General features: G+C 49.5%; 1 protein-coding gene across 1 annotated transcript in view; it reads right to left on the reverse strand.

Moving 5' to 3' along the window:
* Positions 1-21,760, reverse strand: part of LOC144791612 (von Willebrand factor A domain-containing protein 5A-like) — a 680,207-nt gene that overhangs the window by 637,534 nt on the left and 20,913 nt on the right. Inside the window, exons 4-6 of the mRNA XM_078666339.1 lie at positions 18,214-18,386; positions 12,879-12,993; positions 11,452-11,621 (exon numbers count right to left, since the gene is read on the reverse strand). Coding sequence (XP_078522465.1) covers positions 11,452-11,621; positions 12,879-12,993; positions 18,214-18,386 — 458 coding nt within the window. The remainder of the gene's footprint in view (positions 1-11,451; positions 11,622-12,878; positions 12,994-18,213; positions 18,387-21,760) is intronic.

The raw sequence follows: 21,760 nt of genomic DNA on the forward strand, positions 1-21,760 counted from the left end.
CGAGGGGGAGGTCATAAGGGGAGGGGCGATGGGGAAATGAGGGGCACTTGTGGCGTGTGGCAGTGAGGGAATCCGAGGAGGAGGTCAATAGGGGGGGGCCATGGAGGGATGAGAGCCATGGTTGGAAGGTGGTACTAAAGGCATTTACGGTGAAAGAGGTTTTTGGTGCGGCACCAAAAAAGACTTTTGCATCAGCGCTGAAGCCGGCCCTGTCATGGCCTTTCTGTTTGTTTATTTAATTAGCAGTCGGGTCATAAGGGATACTTTAAAATGTGTGCTAATTATATTTACTGCTATATTCCATGTTTTAAGTTTGAAGGTGATTTTACTAATGTTTTTACCAGGAAAAATGAAAGTGGAGCCCGATGGTGCCGGATATGGGGCTGGGACCCAAGGTCAGCTGTGAAATAAGGTGCACTGGAGAGGAGTAGTGGATAATCAAGCCTGTAAGGGAGTGCGTCGCAGAGTCCGGGGTTAGGTGGAGGTAGTAATGAAGAGGGATTCTCCCTGAAGGCTCGCACAGAGGGAGCCCGAGAAGTGTCACTTGCCTGATACTCCCACCTCAGAAACCTCCTCTTCCCATCATAGGAACATTACATGGAAAAAACACTTTTTGAGAGTGATACTATTTAGAAAGAGATTTGGGAAAGTGTGTTTTACTGGTCCTTGTAAGACTAAGAAGAGATAAAGGAGGGCCATGAAGCAGGCCTGCCCAGACATATATGCCACAAATCGAGCCCGGAGTGGCCCACCCAAATGCACCCTTGGCCCACCCAAGTAAAAATTCCTGGAGCCGGGCCTGATGGTGAGGTGTTCGATGTATATCTAACTTTATCTAACTATGCTTTTATTTTCAGGCTCTATGTATATCTATGTGCTGATGATTGCTGCTAATGTTAAATGTGATGTTTAGTTATTTCTTTCTTTTGTCATCCTATTATCATGTAATAAAGAAACCCTAGAGCATGGGTACTCACAAACTTTCTCTCGGGGGCCAAATTTACAGTGTGGTTTGTGGCCGAGGGCCGCACCGGTGGAGGCGGGGTCAGTGGGGGAGGGGGAAGGGGCTAGAAAGAAAAAACTGTGACCATGAAGCTGAACACAGGCCCCTGCAGCTGACGCGTTCATCCACTGAGCCAACAGACCAGCATACACACACATCTCTCTTTCTCTCTCTCTCCCTATCTCTCCCTCCCTCTGTCTCCCTCCTTCTATCTCTCTCTCGCTCCCTCCTTCCCTCTCTGTTTCCCTCTATCTTTCTCCCTCTGTCTCTGTCTTACCTCTCTTTCTCCGTCTCCCTCCCTTTCCTTCCCTCTCTCCGTCTCCCTCCATCTGTCTCCATCTATCTGTGTCCCACTGTCCATCTCCCTCTGTCTCCCTCCGTCTGCCCTCTGTCTGTCTCCCTCCCGCCCTCTGTCTGTCTCCATCCCTCCCTCTGTCTCCTTTCCTCCCTCTGTCTGCCTCCCTCCCTCCCTCTGTCTGTCTCCCTCCCGCCCTCTGTCTGTCTCCCTCCCGCCCTCTGTCTGTCTCCCTCCCGCCCTCTGTCTGTCTCCCTCCCGCCCTCTGTCTCCTTTCCTCCCTCCCTCTGTCTGCCTCCCTCCCTCCCTCCCTCTGTGTCTCCCTCCCTCGGTCTCTCTCCCTCTGTCTTTGTCTCCCTCCCTATGTCTGTCTGTCTCGGTCTGTCTCTCTGTCTCCGTCTCCCTCTGTCTGTCTTTCTCCCTCTGTCTCCCTCCCTCCCTCCCTCCTCTGTCTGTCTCCCTCCGTCTGTCTCCCTCTGTCTTTCTTTCTCTCTGTCTTTCTTTCTCTCTCGGTCTTTCTGTCTCCCTCTATATTTCTGTCTCCCTCCCTCTGTCTGTCTCTGTCTGTGTCGGTCTCCCTCTGTCTATCTCCCTCTGTCTGTCTCCCTCTATATGTCCCCCTCTGTCTGTCTCCCTCTATCCCTCTGCCTCCCTCCCTCCCTCTGTCTCCCTCTGTCTTTCTGTCTCCCTCCCTCTGTCTGTCTGTCTCCCTCCCTCTGTCTGTCTCCCTCCCTCTGTCTGTCTCCCTCCCTCTGTCTGTCTCCCTCTGTCTGTCTCCCTCCCTCTGTCTGTCTATCTCCCTCCCTCTGTCTGTCTATCTCCCTCGTCTGTCTCCCTCCCTCTGTCTGTCTATCTCCCTCGTCTGTCTCCCTCCCTCTGTCTGTCTGTCTCCCTCCCTTTGTCTGTCTCTCTCAGTCTGTCTCTCTCAGTCTGTCTCTCTCTCTCTCTCTGTCTGTGTCTCTCTATGTCTGTCTATATCGCTGTCCCGGTCTCTATCTGTCTCTGCCTCTATCTGTCTCTATATGTCTTTATCTGTCTCTATCTCTATCTGTCTCACCTCACCCGGCTCTCACTCCCTGCTGCCCTCCACCTCCCTCACCCGGGCTCTCACTCCCTGCTGCCCTCTACCTCACTCACCCGGGCTCTCACTCCCTGCTCTGCCCTCCACCTCCCTCACCCGGGCTCTCACTCCCTGTTGCCCTCCACCTCCCTCACCCGGCTCTCACTCCCTGCTGCCCTCTACCTCCCTCACCCGGCTCTCACGCCCTGCTGCCCTCTGTCACCTCACCCGGGCTCTCACTCCCTGCTCTGCCCTCCACCTCCCTCACCCGGGCTCGCACTCCCTGCTGCCCTCCCACCTCCCTCACCCAGGCTCTCTCTCCCTGCTCTGCCCTCCACCTCCCTCACCCAGGCTCTCACTCCCTGTTGCCCTCTACCTCCCTCACCCGGGCTCTCACTCCCTGCTGCCCTCTACCTCCCTCACCCGGGCTCTCTCTCCCTGCTCTGCCCTCCACCTCCCTCACCCGGGCTCTCACTCCCTGCTTTGCCCTCCACCTCCCTCACCCAGGCTCTCACTCCCTGTTGCCCTCCACCTCCCTCACCCGGCTCTCACTCCCTGCTGCCCTCCACCTCCCTCACCCGGGCTCTCACTCCCTGCTGCCCTCTACCTCACTCACCCGGGCTCTCTCCCCCTGCTCTGCCCTCCACCTCCCTCACCCGGGCTCTCACTCCCTGCTGCCCTCTACCTCCCTCACCCGGGCTCTCTCTCCCTGCTCTGCCCTCCACCTCCCTCACCCGGCTCTCACTCCCTGCTGCCCTCCACCTCCCTCACCCGGGCTCTCACTCCCTGCTGCCCTCTACCTCACTCACCCGGGCTCTCTCTCCCTGCTCTGCCCTCCCACCTCACCCGGCTCTCAGTTCCTGCTCTGCCCTCCACCTGCCTCACCCAGGCTCTCACTCCCTGCTCTGCCCTCCACTTCCCTCACCCAGGCTCTCACTCCCTGCTCTGCCCTCCCACCTCACCCGGCTCTCAGTTCCTGCTCTGCCCTCCACCTGCCTCACCCAGGCTCCCACTCCCTGCTCTGCCCTCCACCTCCCTCACCCTGGCTCTCACTCCCTGTTGCCCTCCACCTCCCTCACCCGGGCTCTCACTCCCTGCTGCCCTCCACCTCCCTCACCCGGGCTCTCACTCCCTGCTCTGCCCTCCACCTCCCTCACCCAGGCTCTCACTCCCTGCTCTGCCCTCCCACCTCACCCGGCTCTCAGTTCCTGCTCTGCCCTCCACCTTCCTCACCCGGGCTCTCACTCCCTGCTCTGCCCTCCACCTCCCTCACCCGGGCTCTCACTCCCTGTTGCCCTCCACCTCCCTCACCCGGGCTCTCACTCCCTGCTGCCCTCCCACCTCCCTCACCCAGGCTCTTACTCCCTGCTTTGCCCTCCACCTCCCTCACCCAGGCTCTCATTCCCTGTTGCCCTCCACCTCCCTCACCCGGGCTCTCACTCCCTGCTCTGCCCTCCACCTCTCTCACCCAGGCTCTCACTCCCTGCTCTGCCCTCCACCTCCCTCACCCGGGCTCTCACTCCCTGCTGCCCTCTACCTCACTCACCCGGGCTCTCTCTCCCTGCTCTGCCCTCCACCTCCCTCACCCGGGCTCTCACTCCCTGCTGCCCTCTACCTCCCTCACCCGGGCTCTCTCCCTGCTCTGCCCTCCACCTCCCTCACCCGGGCTCTCACTCCCTGCTGCCCTCTACCTCCCTCACCCGGGCTCTCTCTCCCTGCTCTGCCCTCCACCTCCCTCACCCGGCTCTCACGCCCTGCTGCCCTCCACCTCCCTCACCCGGGCTCTCACTCCCTGCTGCCCTCTACCTCACTCACCCGGGCTCTCTCTCCCTGCTCTGCCCTCCACCTCCCTCACCCAGGCTCTCACTCCCTGTTGCCCTCCACCTCCCTCACCCGGGCTCTCACTCCCTGCTGCCCTCCACCTCCCTCACCCGGGCTCTCACTCCCTGCTCTGCCCTCCACCTCCCTCACCCAGGCTCTCACTCCCTGCTCTGCCCTCCCACCTCACCCGGCTCTCAGTTCCTGCTCTGCCCTCCACCTTCCTCACCCGGGCTCTCACTCCCTGCTCTGCCCTCCACCTCCCTCACCCGGGCTCTCACTCCCTGTTGCCCTCCACCTCCCTCACCCGGGCTCTCACTCCCTGCTGCCCTCCCACCTCCCTCACCCAGGCTCTCACTCCCTGCTTTGCCCTCCACCTCCCTCACCCAGGCTCTCACTCCCTGTTGCCCTCCACCTCCCTCACCCGGGCTCTCACTCCCTGCTCTGCCCTCCACCTCTCTCACCCAGGCTCTCACTCCCTGCTCTGCCCTCCACCTCCCTCACCCGGGCTCTCACTCCCTGCTCTGCCCTCCACCTCCTTCACCCAGGCTCTCACTCCCTGCTGCCCTCCCACCTCCCTCACCCAGGGTCTCACTCCCTGCTCTGCCCTCCACCTCCCTCACACAGGCTCTCACTCCCTGCTCTGCCCTCCACCTCCCTCACCCAGGCTCTCACTCCCTGCTGCCCTCCGACCTCCCTCACCCAGGCTCTCACTCCCTGCTCTGCCCTCCACCTCCCTCACCCGGGCTCTCACTCCCTGCTCTGCCCTCCACTTCCCTCACCCAGGCTCTCACTCCCTGCTCTGCCCTCCCACCTCACCCGGCTCCCAGTTCCTGCTCTGCCCTCCACCTGCCTCACCCAGGCTCTCACTCCCTGCTCTGCCCTCCACCTCCCTCACCCTGGCTCTCACTCCCTGTTGGCCTTCACCTCCCTCACCCGGGCTCTCACTCCCTGCTGCCCTCCACCTCCCTCACCCGGGCTCTCACTCCCTACTCTGCCCTCCACCTCCCTCACCCGGGCTCTCACTCCCTGCTCTGCCCTCCACCTCCCTCACCCAGGCTCTCACTCCCTGCTCTGCCCTCCCACCTCACCCGGCTCTCAGTTCCTGCTCTGCCCTCCACCTCCCTCACCCGGGCTCTCACTCCCTGCTCTGCCCTCCACCTCCCTCACCCGGGCTCTCACTCCCTGCTCTGCCCTCCACCTCCCTCACCCGGGCTCTCACTCCCTGTTGGCCTTCACTTCCCTCACCCGGGCTCTAACTCCCTGCTGCCCTCCACCTCCCTCACCCGGGCTCTCACTCCCTGCTCTGCCCTCCCCCTCCCTCACCCGGGCTCTCACTCCATGCTCTGCCCTCCCACCTCACCCGGCTCTCACTCCCTACTCTGCCCTCCACCTCCCTCACCCGGGCTCTCACTCCCTGCTCTGCCCTCCACCTCCCTCACCCGGGCTCTCACTCCCTGTTGCCCTCCACCTCCCTCACCCAGGCTCTCACTCCCTGCTGCCCTCCCACCTCCCTCACCCAGGCTCTCACTCCCTGCTTTACCCTACACCTCCCTCACCCAGGCTCTCACTCCCTGTTGCCCTCCACCTCCCTCACCCGGGCTCTCACTCCCTGCTCTGCCCTCCACCTCTCTCACCCAGGCTCTCACTCCCTGCTCTGCCCTCCACCTCCCTCACCCGGGCTCTCACTCCTTGCTCTGCCCTCCACCTCCTTCACCCAGGCTCTCACTCCCTGCTGCCCTCCCACCTCCCTCACCCAGGCTCTCACTCCCTGCTCTGCCCTCCACCTCCCTCACCCAGGCTCTCACTCCCTGCTCTGCCCTCCACCTCCCTCACCCTGGCTCTCACTCCCTGCTGCCCTCCCACCTCCCTCACCCGGGCTCTCACTCCTTGCTCTGCCCTCCACCTCCCTCACCCGGGCTCTCACTCCCTGCTCTGCCCTTCCACCTCACCCGGCTCTCACTCCCTGCTCTGCCCTCCACCTCCCTCACCCGGGCTCTCACTCCCTGCTCTGCCCTCCACTTCCCTCACCCAGGCTCTCACTCCCTGCTCTGCCCTCCCACCTCACCCGGCTCTCAGTTCCTGCTCTGCCCTCCACCTGCCTCACCCAGGCTCTCACTCCCTGCTCTGCCCTCCACCTCCCTCACCCTGGCTCTCACTCCCTGCTCTGCCCTCCACCTCCCTCACCCTGGCTCTCACTCCCTGTTGGCCTTCACCTCCCTCACCCGGGCTCTCATTCCCTGCTGCCCTCCACCTCCCTCACCCGGGCTCTCACTCCCTACTCTGCCCTCCACCTCCCTCACCCGGGCTCTCACTCCCTGCTCTGCCCTCCACCTCCCTCACCCGGGCTCTCACTCCCTGCTCTGCCCTCCACCTCCCTCACCCGGGCTCTCACTCCCTGCTCTGCCCTCCACCTCCCTCACCCGGGCTCTCACTCCCTGTTGGCCTTCACCTCCCTCACCCGGGCTCTCACTCCCTGCTGCCCTCCACCTCCCTCACCCGGGCTCTCACTCCATGCTCTGCCCTCCCACCTCACCCGGCTCTCACTCCCTACTCTGCCCTCCACCTCCCTCACCCGGGCTCTCACTCCCTGCTCTGCCCTCCACCTCCCTCACCCGGGCTCCCACTCCCTGCTCTGCCCTCCCACCTCACCCGGCTCTCAGTGCCTGCTCTGCCCTCCACCTCTCTCACCCGGGCTCTCACTCCCTGCTCTGCCCTTCCACCTCACCCGGCTCTCACTCCCTGCTCTGCCCTCCACCTCCCTCACCCGGGCTCTCACTCCCTGCTCTGCCCTCCACTTCCCTCACCCAGGCTCTCACTCCCTGCTCTGCCCTCCCACCTCACCCGGCTCTCAGTTCCTGCTGTCCTCCCCCCTCCCACCCCCTCTCCACTGTGCGTCAGCCTGGCTGACACAGCCTCCCGGGCACCCCAGTACTTAACAGGTCTTTAAACGACCATTTGTTTGGTAATGAGGCTTTGTTCACCTCTTAGCGCCCCTGCAGCTCCACTCTTGACTGTGGCTGGAATCGCCTGGGCCCCCACAGAGCAGTGTCTCTGACTCGCACTGCTGCTCCCCAAGGTGTTTGGGAAAAAAAAAACCACACAGGTGCGATGTCTCAAGCTCCGCGGGCCGCCACTGAAGGCTTGCCGGGCCGCTACTGGCCCGCGGGCCGTACTTTGAGTACCCCTGCCCTAGAGCATATCATTTGTTGGTATTCCTTGTGAGGGAAGGTTGGGACCCTTTTACCAAGTACTTACAGAGGGATGGGTGATTCCCCTCTAATGGGTAATTGTTGATACAGAAGGGAAAGTGCCTCCTATCAGGGATGTCTAAATTACATTGCCATGAGGAGCATGCGTTGTTTACCCTCTTGGATTGGGAGGTGTTGTGACTTCTTGTTATTTGCGAGCTCCTCAGCAATGGTCTTATATGTTTGTCAGTGTTTATTCCTTTCTTGGGTAAGTATTTTGAAATGTGGTGTCTTTCTGTAACCAGAGAAAGGATGTGGTAAGTAATGACCTGGTGACTGACTGAAGCACCAAAACATATAGAGAAGCACGTCATTACAGGTACATGGGTGAGGACCCGCTGGCTTTCGGGACGCATTCCTTCCGGATCGGGGTGGCAACAGAGGCGGCACGGAGGGGTTGGGGTAAGGAGGAGATTCAGAGGCTGGGACGGTGCAAGTCGGATTGTTACCGGACGTATGTGCGGTTGAGGGAGGCGGATGGGGTGTTGTAACAGTGTTTCCCAATTTTGATATGTGTGTCTTTACAGGTGCTGTGGCGGGGCCGGAGGTGGCTGTTTTGAATTTATATATTGTGGGACACTCATTCGTCAAAAGGGCAGAACAGGCGGAGTGGGACAGGCATCGGACACTCAATTTGGGATTGGATGCGGGGCTGTACCGTTGTCATTGGAGGGGAAAAGGGGGTAGGCGTTGGCATGAGTTGTTGCCATTGTTGAACACGGTGGTGAGAGGGGGGGTGTGCCCGGATGTGGTGGTGATTCATCTGGGCGAAAATGATTTGGTGCAGTGCAAGGGGTTGGTGTTGCTCAAGCAAATGAAGAGGGACCTGAGGGAAATTAAGAAGCAATGGGCTGGCTGTCATGTTATCTGGTCCGAGTTCATTCCCAGGCGGGTTTGGAGGGGAGCGGAGCGCCCAGGAGCCATAGACAGGGCACGGAGGAGGATTAATCGGGAGATGAGGGAATTTTGTACCAGGGAGGGGGTGGGGAGGATGGAGCACCCGGAGTTGGGCTGTGACGCGGTCTATTTTTTAAGGGAGGATGGGGTTCACCTGTCCCGGTATGGCATGGAATTGTACCTCGTCCAGTTGAGGGAGGCTTTGGATGGGGCGTTGGGGGTGCTCAGGTATCCCAGAAGGCAGGAGTCCTAGGGGGGGGGGGGGGGGGGGTCGAAAGTCGTAAGCGATTTTCGAGTGGCGCTTTCCTAAGGAGATAGGGTGGATTTGCTGGAGGCCTGGGAAGGTATGGTAGGCGGGGGTGTGGTCATGGAGGTCACTGGGGCATTCAGTCGGGGGGTAGGTTGCTGAGCGGATGTGTTGTATTTTCAGTTGCAATGTTGGGGTTAACTTTAGGGGTGGGGGGCTGTCAGGCAGTTGTTATTTAGTGAGCAGTAGTTTTGTTCGCCACAGGCCAGGTGGGACATTGTTGTAGGTGCACCCGAGTCCAATAAAGCGGCCTTTATCACACTAATTTGGTGTCTGTCAGTGCTTCCCCCCCCTCACCTACTGGTGTGCCCCAATGGTGATTTGGGGGGGTGGCCGACCATCGGGAGGCTCTCCCCCCAGGGAAGTTTGGGGTACCAGGAGAGGAAGTTTGGCACTCGGGGCTCTCCATAGCTCTGGCTGCTTGGGCTCCTTTGGCTTGTTATGGGCTTGTCCCCTATATATGCGGCCATTTTGTGTCACTGCACACTGTTTTGTGGTGCAGTGACACAGCAGCCAGGGGTCCGTAGGCAGCTTTGTGGCCCTCCCTCCCTCCCTGTAATTTTCCCTCCGGGTTTGAGTGGCGGGGTTGGTCCTGGTTCTGAGGGGTTTTGTTGGTTGATGGTGCACTGGTTTAGGGTGTTTAAAGTTGTGGTGTCGCTGGAACAGGTGCGGTTACTGGGGGCGCTTTCCTAAGGAGATAGGGTGGATTTGCTGGAGGCCTGGGAAGGTATGGTAGGCGGGGGTGAGGTCATGGAGGTCACTGGGGCATTCAGTCGGGGGTAGGTTGCGGAGCGGATGTGTTGTATTTTCAGTTGCAATGTTGGGGTTAACTTTAGGGGTGGGGGGCTGTCAGGCAGTTGTTATTTAGTGAGCAGTAGTTTTGTTCGGCACAGGCCAGGTGGGACATTGTTGTAGGTGCACCCGAGTCCAATAAAGCGGCCTTTATCACACTAATTTGGTGTCAGTGTCAGTGCTCCCCCCCCCCACCTACTGGTGTGCCCCAAATACAAGCACCAAAAAGAACCAGACTAAGAAGGAGACAGATGCTGACACCCATGTTTCTAAGTAAGTGTCCAAGAAGGAATAGGGTTATCTTTAGTTTAATCCCCCATGCTTTACACGCAATTTAAGAGCTCTCCTGATTAACCTCGAGCTGCCTTTGTCATAAAATCATGCTCACTGGCGAATTAAGTAACAATCTAGGATTTTAAGAACTAAAAACACGCAGCAGGCTTTTGTTTGAGTTTCTAAAACATAAATAAGGATGTGTAGAGAGACATGACGTATTGGTTGGGGGCCTCACACTGCCAATAGCTCGGGCAGAATGCTGTCAATTTCGCATTAATGTATCGGTAGGACAGAGTTAACTATTTAGGAGTATGTGCCTCGCTTTAGCAAGAATACGCCAAAATCGATGGCACTACAGTGAGGTGTCTCGCCATAAGGGGGAGTTCAGAAATAGCGTGCTGAGTTATTAAGCTATGTGGGCAGAAAATATATAAAATGCCAGGTTTGTGAAGGACATTAGTTTAACAAATACCTGGGTATAAGCTTAGCAGTGTAGGCATCAGCTATGCCTTGTTTTAATCCTTGTCCACAATGAAACTAACAATTCAGTAAGAATCACTCCTCATACCCCGTATCCCCTCCCCAGATCGAGGAAACCATACCCTTTTCATCTTCATAAGCTGATAGATGAACCATCACTGAGGTATGTAAAATCTACTCAATCACAATTCATGAAAAGCTAGCACAGAGGGACAATGTGTGATAAGTAATTACCACCACTTCAATCATAGGTTGAAGGACTATCATGTTGACGGAGTCGGCTGACCAGCAACTCTAACCACACAGGACCAGGTTTCCAAGAGGAGCCGAGATCCATTGAAGGTGAGCAATGTCAATGCCCTCACCTTTACGCACACTACCACTGTCCCATGTTTGACACTTGTCTATTATGCCCATAGGCTGTCCCACCCTTGTACAGTCCTGATGAAGACCCGCTCTTGATGCGCACAACCAGCGCATCGCCCCCCGAGGGTCGAAACGTCGACTCATTACTTCTTTCCATGAATCAACTATACGATGCACCTGTTGGTTTATTGCAATTAAGGTTGGCTTTGCTAAAGAACCGTATGATTTGACGTCAATGTATGTTGGTTTTTAAATGCACAACAATTCTGCACAAAGTCTACGTAGTTTATATGTTTTATGTGTTTCTGTTGGACAGCAAAATCAATGTTTTAACATGATTCAGTTATAATGGAAATATAGGACTAAAACTTTATTTCCGTTGTGGTCAGTGTGCTTTGTTCATATTGGTATAGATACCATTATCCTGGTACCCGCGCAGGGACGGATTCTCTAAGTAACGTTAGAAGAAATACTATATCAGTGTGTATTCGTTCCTACAGAACCATTATTAATAGTTCTATCTACCACCCAGGTTCTGAGGGTTACAGGGTCACCCCATTACATGTAATGGTTTTGAAAAAGTAGGGCCAATACTCCAGGACTCCTCCATATCGTTGGGTTTGTACTTTCTGGCAGAAAAACAAAGATGACTCCTGCCTATGAACCCAAGCCTCCACATTCACTCAGTTGAGGAGAGCAACACTTACTGTGGCTCAGCCTCAACTGAAAAAGAGAAAACAGCCTTTTGGTGCCATTCACTTGGCCACCCACATGAATTCCGTTCTGGAAGGTATGAACACCTGTTCAGTAAGGACTAACCCATGGAAGAGGGACTATGAGGCATTGGCATACTATATTTTTGAAATAAAAGCAAAGCATAAAATGACTAGATCACTGTAGTCTCACCTTTGCGCTGTCTATGCGCCGCGGCGAATCTCGTTCACTGCTCATACAGTAATCCATACTTCCAGAACGATCCATGAGGAAGATGAACTCCCCACAGGTGGACTGCTCCTGGCTCTCCGGGATGTTCGGGTAAAAATTTAACATCAGATTTACATATGACATCAGGGAACCTTTCGGAAACCAAAAAAAGTCATTTTAAAATGTAAGACGCTGGGGATTACAAACTGCCATAAATGAGGAAGGAAAGAAGCGAAAATAAAAGAGAAAGTGAGATAGAAATGGAAAACGGGGGAACAAAGAAAGAACAAAAATATCTGAATATGTTCAAAGTAACAGTTTACTAGTCAATGTAGCAAAAGACCTAACAAAAACTATAGACGCCATATTAATTTAAGAGTATCAGAGGTTGCACAATAGCAGTTCATATTTTCCTTGTAGGAGGATAATGTTTAGCCATCATCTTTCTTTGAAGCGGTATTATAATGTCGAGGCAAACCATTCTTTTCCTCTAAAATGAAAAAAATGAAGATGTTTTGCTCCACTGATTAGAATTCTCAAATTTAAAGTAATTTGTTTATTACTGAAATGCCCCCTTTTCCCGTGGCTACAGCACTGCTTTTTTAGAATCAGACAAGGGGACTTTGTGGAGAAACTGGCTTTAGCATCATCGCTAGAAGGACCATGGCAGTGGCAAACCTTGAAATTGGCCTCCTCAGAATGAATTTACACCTAATCTACATACTGATGAATGTGGTTTTAACAATTGATAAATGAAGCCTGTTGATAGGCCTGCCGAAAGGCTTGAGGTAGCTCTCAAATGTTTATTTGCAATCTTAGTACCTTATTGCGATACCTACAAGGAATATTTCACATTGAAAAGGGATTTAAAAGAGAAATTTCAGAGCATACATACATTGTTTTGCATATAAAATCAAGGTAAATTTTGATTGTTCAGCCCTTTTAACCCCAGTTGAAGAGATGTTGCCAACTGACAAAGGGAATATTTTGAGAAACATTTGTGCCAAGTAGTCTTCTTAGCTGCAGAAGACTAGTTCCAAATGTGGAACTAAAAAATCTATATGAGGATATTTGCTCTTGATGAAGTAGGGAATTTAGACAACATCTTTTAAAGCAGGAGCTTAGAAACTGTCTATGTGTATAGTCCACTGTATGGCAACATGTAGCTTCATCTCATCTCAACATTTCAATTGCACTGCATACAGCTGGATTCTTTTTTTAATGAGCTAAACATGCAGGCAAACGTATTAATGTATTCATAAGGTAAATACAATTGACCGTTCAATTTGATTTATCAAAAACACATTAAGGGGAGGAATGGTAAGAGGCAGATCAAGTGAGAAGGCAGGTATGAGAGATGCAAACTTATAGCTGGGATTCTAATAGAGCATGCTTTCTGATTGGCCAACCTGGGTCTGCACTTGGTAGCCCCGCCTCCACAATGACACTGGGTTTGTTGACCTCATTGTAATAAATCAAGAGCTCCACATCTTTGTCAAACTTATGGTCATCTGCAAGAGATACCTGGAGAAAGACAAAGGACAGGAAGACAAAATGCGTTATGGGGATCTAGAAAGCATCACAGAGACGTAAGAAATAAGGATACAGTACTTAGAAAAATATACACCCCTTTTGGGTGTCTTTTTGTATGTAAATCAGTTCGCTGTACAGAACTGAAATTCTGAATTTGATGGGCCTGCAGCCAGTTGATATCTACCAACGAGATTCATAGCCAGAATATCATTCAGGCCTGATATCACATATCACGACATCTTGTTCTTAAAACAGCTGTCTGCGAGGATCTAGTGATAACCAGGCTCACCGAATGTGCCAGTTCTGGGGAGACATTGCGGGAGGGTGGGGCAAGCATTTTTACTCTCACTTGCTTGGCCAGCAGGCTGAATATGTACCTAATCTTATTTCTACCCTTTGTTCCAAGTTCCAGAAATAAAGAGGTCCCAATAATGTTAGTTGTCTTCCCTTGGGTTTGTCGTGTATATTTAAACATTTTCCACGTTGGAGCTTAATTTAAACCCAGGAGTCTCCAACAGTTTCCAGTGTGTTTTTAAACACTTCACATCATTGCACAGATGAGCATGGTTAATGGTCCAGTAAGCTAAAATGTGTTACCCTTTTGATACATCCACAAATGCCTTCCTCCAGCATGTGAGATGAGATAAAAGTAAGAGATTGGGTGTGAAACAATTACCTCAAGAATCAGCAATTTCCCCATTTACTTTTTCAGTGTACTTTTGGATCTTCATCTCAGAGCCATAAATGAGCCAGCAGTATGCAAACATTCTATATTCAATAGAAAAAGTGAGGCACCTCTGCACGCCATGTTGGTGCGACACAAGCAGTGAATTTGAAGCACTTCCTCTAGATGCTGCTGCAGTGAGTGATCAAACTTAGGACCCTTTGTTGTTCATGCACATATCAAGTCAGCGGTCACAAATTTAAGTGTAAGAGTGAGTCCTTCGTTTTCCAAGGCCCAATATGTTTTTGTTTGACAAAATGGTTAAGGAAAGCTTTACACCCTGAATACACAGAACAGGTAACACATGGGTAACTGCAGTACATACTGCTCTGGCATACGCATGTAATCTTTTGCACACATTGTACCTGCTGTGTGTACAAAGAAGTCTAAAGTGCGGTCTCCTGCTTTGTAACTGTGCCTGGTTTCATAAAAGCTCACACTGCTACTACCCATACCACACCTGTGTTATGTTAGTGGCTAACAACATTTCCTTTCCACTAAACAAAAATAAAAAGGGGTTGACACTATGAAACTAAAGGAGAGCAAATGGACAAAGGGGACAAAAGGGTATTAGGGGTGCAGGACACAGGTGAACAGTAGCACAAAGTTCACATGGATTAATAGAATTCAAGTGCAACACAGTGTATAGGGGGCAGTGCAGGCCACAAGGGGGAGGGCAGGATGCAAGGGTGAAAATGGAAATCTCATGGTGCATTGAAAAACCTGGGTTACAGTCAATAGAAAAAGGCGGTAGATGGAAGTGAAACGTCTAAGAGGAAACCACATCCTGCCAGAATGTATTTTATTTATGGTATTTGTAAAGCGCTCTGCAACCCTACGGGCATCCTGGCGCTGTGTACATGTGGCTGAAAAACACTGTGCATCAGGGGTAGAGAGGTAACATTAGATTCTCGGTAATTAGATTTTAGGGAAGAGCCATGTTTTCACCTTTTTTCGAAAGGCCATCAGTTCATCTGTTTTTCTGATGTCAATAGGTAAGCTGTTCCACAGATGAGCTGCCGCTATGCTAAAGGCTCTGCCACCATAGGTGACTTTCTTGATCCTGGGTATGCTTATGAGATTAGAAGAGGAGGATCGAAGAGACTGAGTAGGTTCATACCATTTAAATTTGTTTTGAAGTGGTCGGGGGCCCATCCCATGCACTGCCTTAAAGACAATGCATAGGGATTTAAAACAGATTCTCTGGTGTACAGGCAGCCAGTGTAAGTCCGCCAGAGCGAGGGTAGTAGAGGATCTTCGCCCTCGAGAGAGTGCCAATTTAGCTGCAGCTGCCTGGATACTCTGAAGTCTGGAGATCAGGTAGGCAGGGGATTCCAGTAATAAGGCATTACAGTAGTCCAGGCGGCTGAGAATGGTGTCCCTGACTATAGTGGCTCTAACCTGTGTTGGTAAAAGGGGTAGCAGCTTTCGCAGTCCTCGCATTAAAGAGAAGCAGCTACTCACCTGCTTGTTAACATTGTTCTCTAAACTTAGGCTGTCATTAAAAGTGACTCCGAGGTTCCTTACTGATTTCACTGGGGTTAGTGATTCCCCTAGCTCCAGGGGCCAAAAATCCGTGGGTAGGCTTCTGGTGATTCTACCTACTGTGCAGTGCATTATTTCAGTCTTGTCACTATTGAATTGTAGTGAGTTCTGATTTAACCAGAGTGTCATTTCCAGCATGCAGGTGTGGAAGGTCTCAAGTGAGTCTGCATGGGCACCATCCAGAGAGATCATCAGCTGCGTGTCATCCGCATAGTTGCTAACGCCGTGAGCCTTGAATATGCCCATCAGGGGTTGCATATATATGTTAAAGAGTATCGGGCTAATTGCCGACCCCTGTGGGACCCCATGTGGAACTTTAACAAACTCTGACTGGTATGGAGGGATAGCTACTGCCTGCCATCTGTCCATCAGGTAGGAGTGAAACCAGTCGAGCACAGCTCCCCCGATTCCAATGTTCCTCAGTCTTGTCAGCAGGATGTCGTGACTCACCGTATCGAATGCGGCGGACAGGTCCAGCAGTATTAGAATTGCTGATGCTCCCCTGTCCGCCCTCATTCGTAGGTCGTCCAGAACTGTCAGCAAAGCTGACTCGGTTTCGTGAGCTGGTCTGAAGCCGAATTGCTCCTCTTCCAGGATGTTGTTAGTTTCCAGGAATGGCTATGGAGCAGAGAATGAAAAAGTGCAGAGCACAGTTCAAAGGGCCACTTGTGCTTGGAGTAAAGCTGTGAGGGATTCCTTTGAAAAGATAGGAGGAGCGCAGGGCCAGCAACGACTCCCAGAGAGAGGAAAGTAGAGATAGTCACCCATATGCGAGGCAGCTTTTTGTGCCCTTTTCTCTCTGAAGGCCAGAACAGGAAACAGATAAAGGGCAGGGATGAGGACTACATAGAACAGTACACCATCCAGCAAGGAAATGAAATAGAAAAATAGAAGGTGATGGAATAATGCGAGTGTTGGGGCAAGTGGAGACAAACCAGTAGACCATACTGATAGCAGTGTAACAAAGTAACCGCTAGAACAGTCAAAGAGATGGCCCCACTTGGAGAAACAGTCCATGGAAGACTCTTCACAGACACTACAGGCATGAAAATACTGTTCATGTCTTTCAAGCCTCATTTTACAGTCAAACAGGGCTAGCTTCCTGAATGTACTCTCCGACATATCAAGCTGAATTAATTTTTGCAGAAGGCAATTCTTTTTAATGTGTAATAAGACCCTCATTTTAACACGTTAAAAGATGTATGTCCAAAGTGTAACACCAGTCGATGCCTTAATTCTGGTGTGAAACTATAAACTTCAGACCAAGACTAGAAAACTGCTTCTTTGGAAACAACTGTGACAGAACACTACATATATGTGGTACTATGTATTATGAGATGTAAATTACTTGCCAGTACTGAAGCTACTGCAACTCGCATCTATTTGTGTTGTGCAACCTAAAACCTCAATAAGAGAAGACCTCTTTTCCATCCCATCATATAAAAAGAAAATGTGAATCAACTCCCTTCTAATGGACTCTAAAAATCCAGTATTCCATCAGATTACTCAATAACGTGATACACACAAGATGGCACATACATTAACCAGCGAACAACTGTATCTAGCATTATGCACCAAGCGCAACCTTGTGAATTCGAAGCCTTCGTAACTAGGTTTCACATGTTTGGCCGTAATACAGCCTGCTACCAACAGCGACTGCACCGCTACAAGTAGGAGACAATCTAGCCCAGGTTACGTTTCTCCACCCATACTCCAAGCATTGATAGTAAAAAATTTAGTTGAGTCCCCCTCCCCTTTTTAGTTGGAGAATTAAGCCTAGTCCCATGTCCCCTTGTAACACAGACTCAGTTGAGGTATCTTTGACCCTCCCCTCTCCCGTAATACACTACGCTTCTGAACTGGCGATCCAGCAAGATGGTAACAAGATATGAATGGAGATTCTCTTATGCGCTCAGAGAGTGCGGTTACCTGTAAATGAGATGGGATCTGTTCACCTATACGTCTCAGAGGCCTGCGACTCTGGACTGACTTACTGGTCACTCCCCAGCCATAGCTAGCTGAAGTGTCTAGCTGTGGCAGCATTAATTATGCTTGAAGATAAGCCTTACATACTCATGTGGAACAACAAGATCCTGCTGTATATAGCTGCACACAGGTATGTTACTTCTGAAACATCAGGACGATCACATGTAGAAGGAGGAAAAAGCTCAAAGACTACTCCCTAAACAGCACGTGTTCTATTTCCAAAACTTGCATTAGATTAAAAAACAACCTAACTATGTCCCTCTACAGAAGAATCTTCTGGTTTCGGGGGCAAAACTACTGAGGAGGTGGAGAAGGTAATCACTTTAAATATGCCTCAGATATGCAATAAGATCATGCAGCTGCTGGGGACCACACATGCCTGGAAAGCAAGGGTAAAGGATGCGGATGCCAGACCGAGAAGTAACAATATACAATCTATTAGATTACCAGAGTGATTGGAAGGCTTTTCAGTTGAGCTCCTCCTGGAAACTTGGGATTATAAAGACACTGTGACTGACACTCAGTAGAGTAAGTAAGTAGATTGTTGCCAGCCCATTCGAATCCTGGGTCTATTCCCAGTGCGATAATTTTATTACATAAAATGGAGAAGTGTACATGTGCTGTGGAATTTAATACGAAAGACATATGGGAGCCAAAATACATGATCTGGTCTGTGGCTAAGCTCTGTTTGTTCCATTGTTGAATGCTGCTGTTGCTCCATGATCAGTTGTATGGCTGTTCCTACTGTAATGCTAGTGAAAAAAGACAATAAATAGCCATCCCTTTATCGCAGTATTAGAAATTAGGCCAAAGGATGGGGAGGAGTTATTGCTATGGGATATCATTTATCATTTATTATTTATGTATTTAGAAGCACAGCACCACACCCCACCATGGTTAGTGAACATTTGAACAGTGCACCATACAATGAATAGTTAGTAAAGAGGAAAGCTTACCTGGGCAGATGTCTTGTCCTCCTTAAGGTACTTTAGGGGGGTCAGGCCACAGTTGGACTGCACTCGATTGACACCATGATGGGATATGACCTCTGCAGACATTTTAAGAGAATAGGGAAGTTTTCCTGTGGGCACGCGAGGTATGTCTGTGGTAACACTCTTGACCTCAACGTCTGTGGAGATGAAAGATATGAGAACCAAAATGAGACAGAAATACAGAGAGGCTATGTTCAAATATTCCATTTTAGATTAACACTGAATGTTAGAAAACAAATAAAAAATAAAATCAATCAGCTTCAAGGTCAGCAACCTTCTAATTGCTCAAAGAGGGTTAAATATCCCAACTAGAATAGGGTTTAGTCTGACATTATTTACACTAAGATTATCTAGGTGTTGTTCACTGGCTTGGTATAGTTAATTTATCATCAGTTTTTCAACTGTGCTATTTTTGAGCATAAAAGGGGCCGTTGTTGCAATGTTTCTGTTTAGAATTTTCTGTAATTTATATATTTAATGTAGTTACTGTATCTCCTAATCCTGAAAGCCTTAAACCCATCCTCAAACTCCAGCCAATTTTGTGACTCAACCCCGGATTGCTGATTCACAATTTAAGAGATTTACAAGTGGAAGCCAACACAAGCAATAAATTATGCTAAGGCACAGGCAAAGTTTACAAAGGTTTCCCTATTCACATACATTACTTTTGTCTCATGCATACATTACACAGGTTCACCTACAAATGCTGATTTGAATCTATTTTCCTCCTAACCTCACACGTGTAGTGTAAATGTTGTTTTTTTAAGATATTGTACTGTGGTTTATGGCTTTGCTGTAAATACTGTTAAGTTCATGTCACCTTTGGGAGTTTAAGGGCTGATTATGATGACAGTGGGCTGCCATCGCAACACTCTTTACCGCCCACCGTTTTACAATGACGGTCGGATGGATGATGGTCGGAATGATCGACCGCCCCGCATACGACGGGCTTAAGGAGCCCATCCGTGCATCAGAGGGAGCCGCAATCCCTACAATAGTGGCAGTGCCTGCCAGGCACCACCGTAGGGATTACGATGTCCCTTCCGGTCAGCCGTTTCATGGCAGTTTACGAGCCATGAAAATGCAGGCGCAAAGGGGCATTGGGGGCCCGCAGCAGGCCCCCCCCCCACCTCCTGGCCATCAGATATGGGACCTGGGGGGTCACTTAGGGTGCTCCCCTACACATCCCTGCACCGTGTGGAGGGCACCGCATGGTGCCTACCACATAGTACAGGGATATGCAAAATGTGAATTTTTTGGACTGCGGCATGTGCTGCAGCCAGCCGCACACACCGCAGTACAAAGAATACACTTTGTGACCGCCTTGAAGGTGCTCACAATGTAATTTACGTTGCAGGACCACCAACAGCAAGTCAGGCGATCCCATTTGCGAAGGGATGGCAGTCCGACCGCCATCCTAATCAGGCCCTTATAGATTGGTGTATTTTACCACTTTTAATCCATCGTAGATCTACTGCGAAAGGGGTCTTTTGCCAAAAGTAGATTTACATCTGAGTAAATTTACATCTGTGAATTTACTCGTACACTTTGTAGTAAATTTACTACATTTCACTAGTCACCATTTCAGAGTGCAATATACTATAAAGACTTACATGTCAGGTGAAGAGCCACATTTACAAGTGTAAAGCTACTATAGCCTAAAAGGATCCTGGAATAAGTCCAGCAGTACATATTGCCAGCACTGGTACTGCAGCCCTTCCCATTGAAAATAATGGCGGCAGAGACTTAAAATAGAACCCCGTTAGCAAATAACTTTTAAATAAAATGAATTTTGACTTTTTAAAACTATACAACTAAACATTTAACATACATATATTTTATAATGAAATCTTAATCTTTAATTTAATAATAAATATATATTTTGTTTACCAAATAATTACATTTCAAATAATTGTTATACCTTTTTGCATTTTTTAATACACAATTAGGCAAATCTACACATTCTGCTTTAGGTGGGGTTGTGTTTAAAAAACATTTAAAAGTTCATTTTAATTGAATATATTTAACTCAATTAAATATTTAATTCAATGTTAAGTTAATACTCTAAAGTTACACTAATAACGTTCCACATGTGGGTAGAGTTCTCTGCCATCAATGCAAATATCTCCCTGTGAAAAAATGTTGGAAAAATTAAAAAAGTTTATTAAACTCAAAAAGAAACTTGTAAAATATTTGTTGCACATTCATATATATGTTAATTTAAGTATTTATTTGATTTACAATTTAGATCAAAATATAAAAAACAATATATATCTTTGAATTAACTAAACATATTTAGTTAAAATTATTTGTGACAAGATTTAGTAAAACATCCAACCTTAAAATGATATTTACTTGTATATTAGAAATTACAAAACATTATGTATGGAATTAGTCTAATCAATAATTAGGTTTCTAAAGCAATAAAGGACATTTATATTAAATAATATTAAAATATTTATCTTAAAATATTTTTTACTCTTTAGAATATTTTTAACAATTAATCAACAGTGGATACATTTTTAAAAAGCCAAAACAAGACCTTATTTTAGCATTATTTCCTGTTGAATTCTATTTTAAATCCTTGGCTCTAGTTTCTTTCTATGGGAGGGTGTTGCAGTACCACTGGGTGGCCATATATACGACTGGACGTACTCCAGGTATCATCTGAAGTACACGGACAAGAGTGTCGGGTAGTTTTTTGCTGTAGTAACAGAAGTGCAGTTTGTGAATAGCAATGGCCTTAATCTTTTGTGGGCTGGTGTTGGTCATTCCCTAAACCCCTCCTTAGCCGTAACTTAACTCCTCCTTACTCCTCCCTAAACCACTCTTCACATTTAGTAGTAAGCATTGCCCTTTTTCCAGCTACTCCCCCAGTACCTCCCACATTTATTACTAAATAGCAAACTTATATGTGTGAGGTTCTCCCCACAGAAAAAATATGAGATGTAGAGAATGAAATGTATACTTGTAGGTCTGTGAAACTAATTAGTACTACTTTATGTACAACAAAATGGAGCTTGTGAATCGGACCAAAAGAGTGACACAGGAATGTTTGGGAATAGTGTAAAAGTAAAAAATGTATGATGGCAAACTCGCTACATTATCTTTTCTTGACCACTACCCATACTCTATTCTAGGAGGAAATGTTCATGTGCACAATCTTTTTTTTATTAAATCTTTTTATTAACACTTCAAGAAACAGTAGTGTTCATCACAGGCATACAGCGCAAGACATTGTTTATACCTTAGGAAATCAAGCACAAAAAAAACCCGGGGTTAGATATCTTTTACAGTTCTCTGTACATTTCATCATTATTGTTTCAGCAGTTCGAGTCAATGTACATGTCTTGCTTTCAATACGAACACACAACGTATCATGAGCATTTGTTCCACCTTTGTGAATTATTCACTATGTGCATATCATGACTTTTTCTAGGCATAAACCCAACAAACGTTCGGTCGTACTTCTTTCATCATGTTCTGGTCATTTACTGAATAAACAGATGGC

Source organism: Lissotriton helveticus, chromosome 11, assembly GCF_964261635.1.
Source record: "Lissotriton helveticus chromosome 11, aLisHel1.1, whole genome shotgun sequence".
NCBI lineage: Eukaryota > Metazoa > Chordata > Amphibia > Caudata > Salamandridae > Lissotriton > Lissotriton helveticus.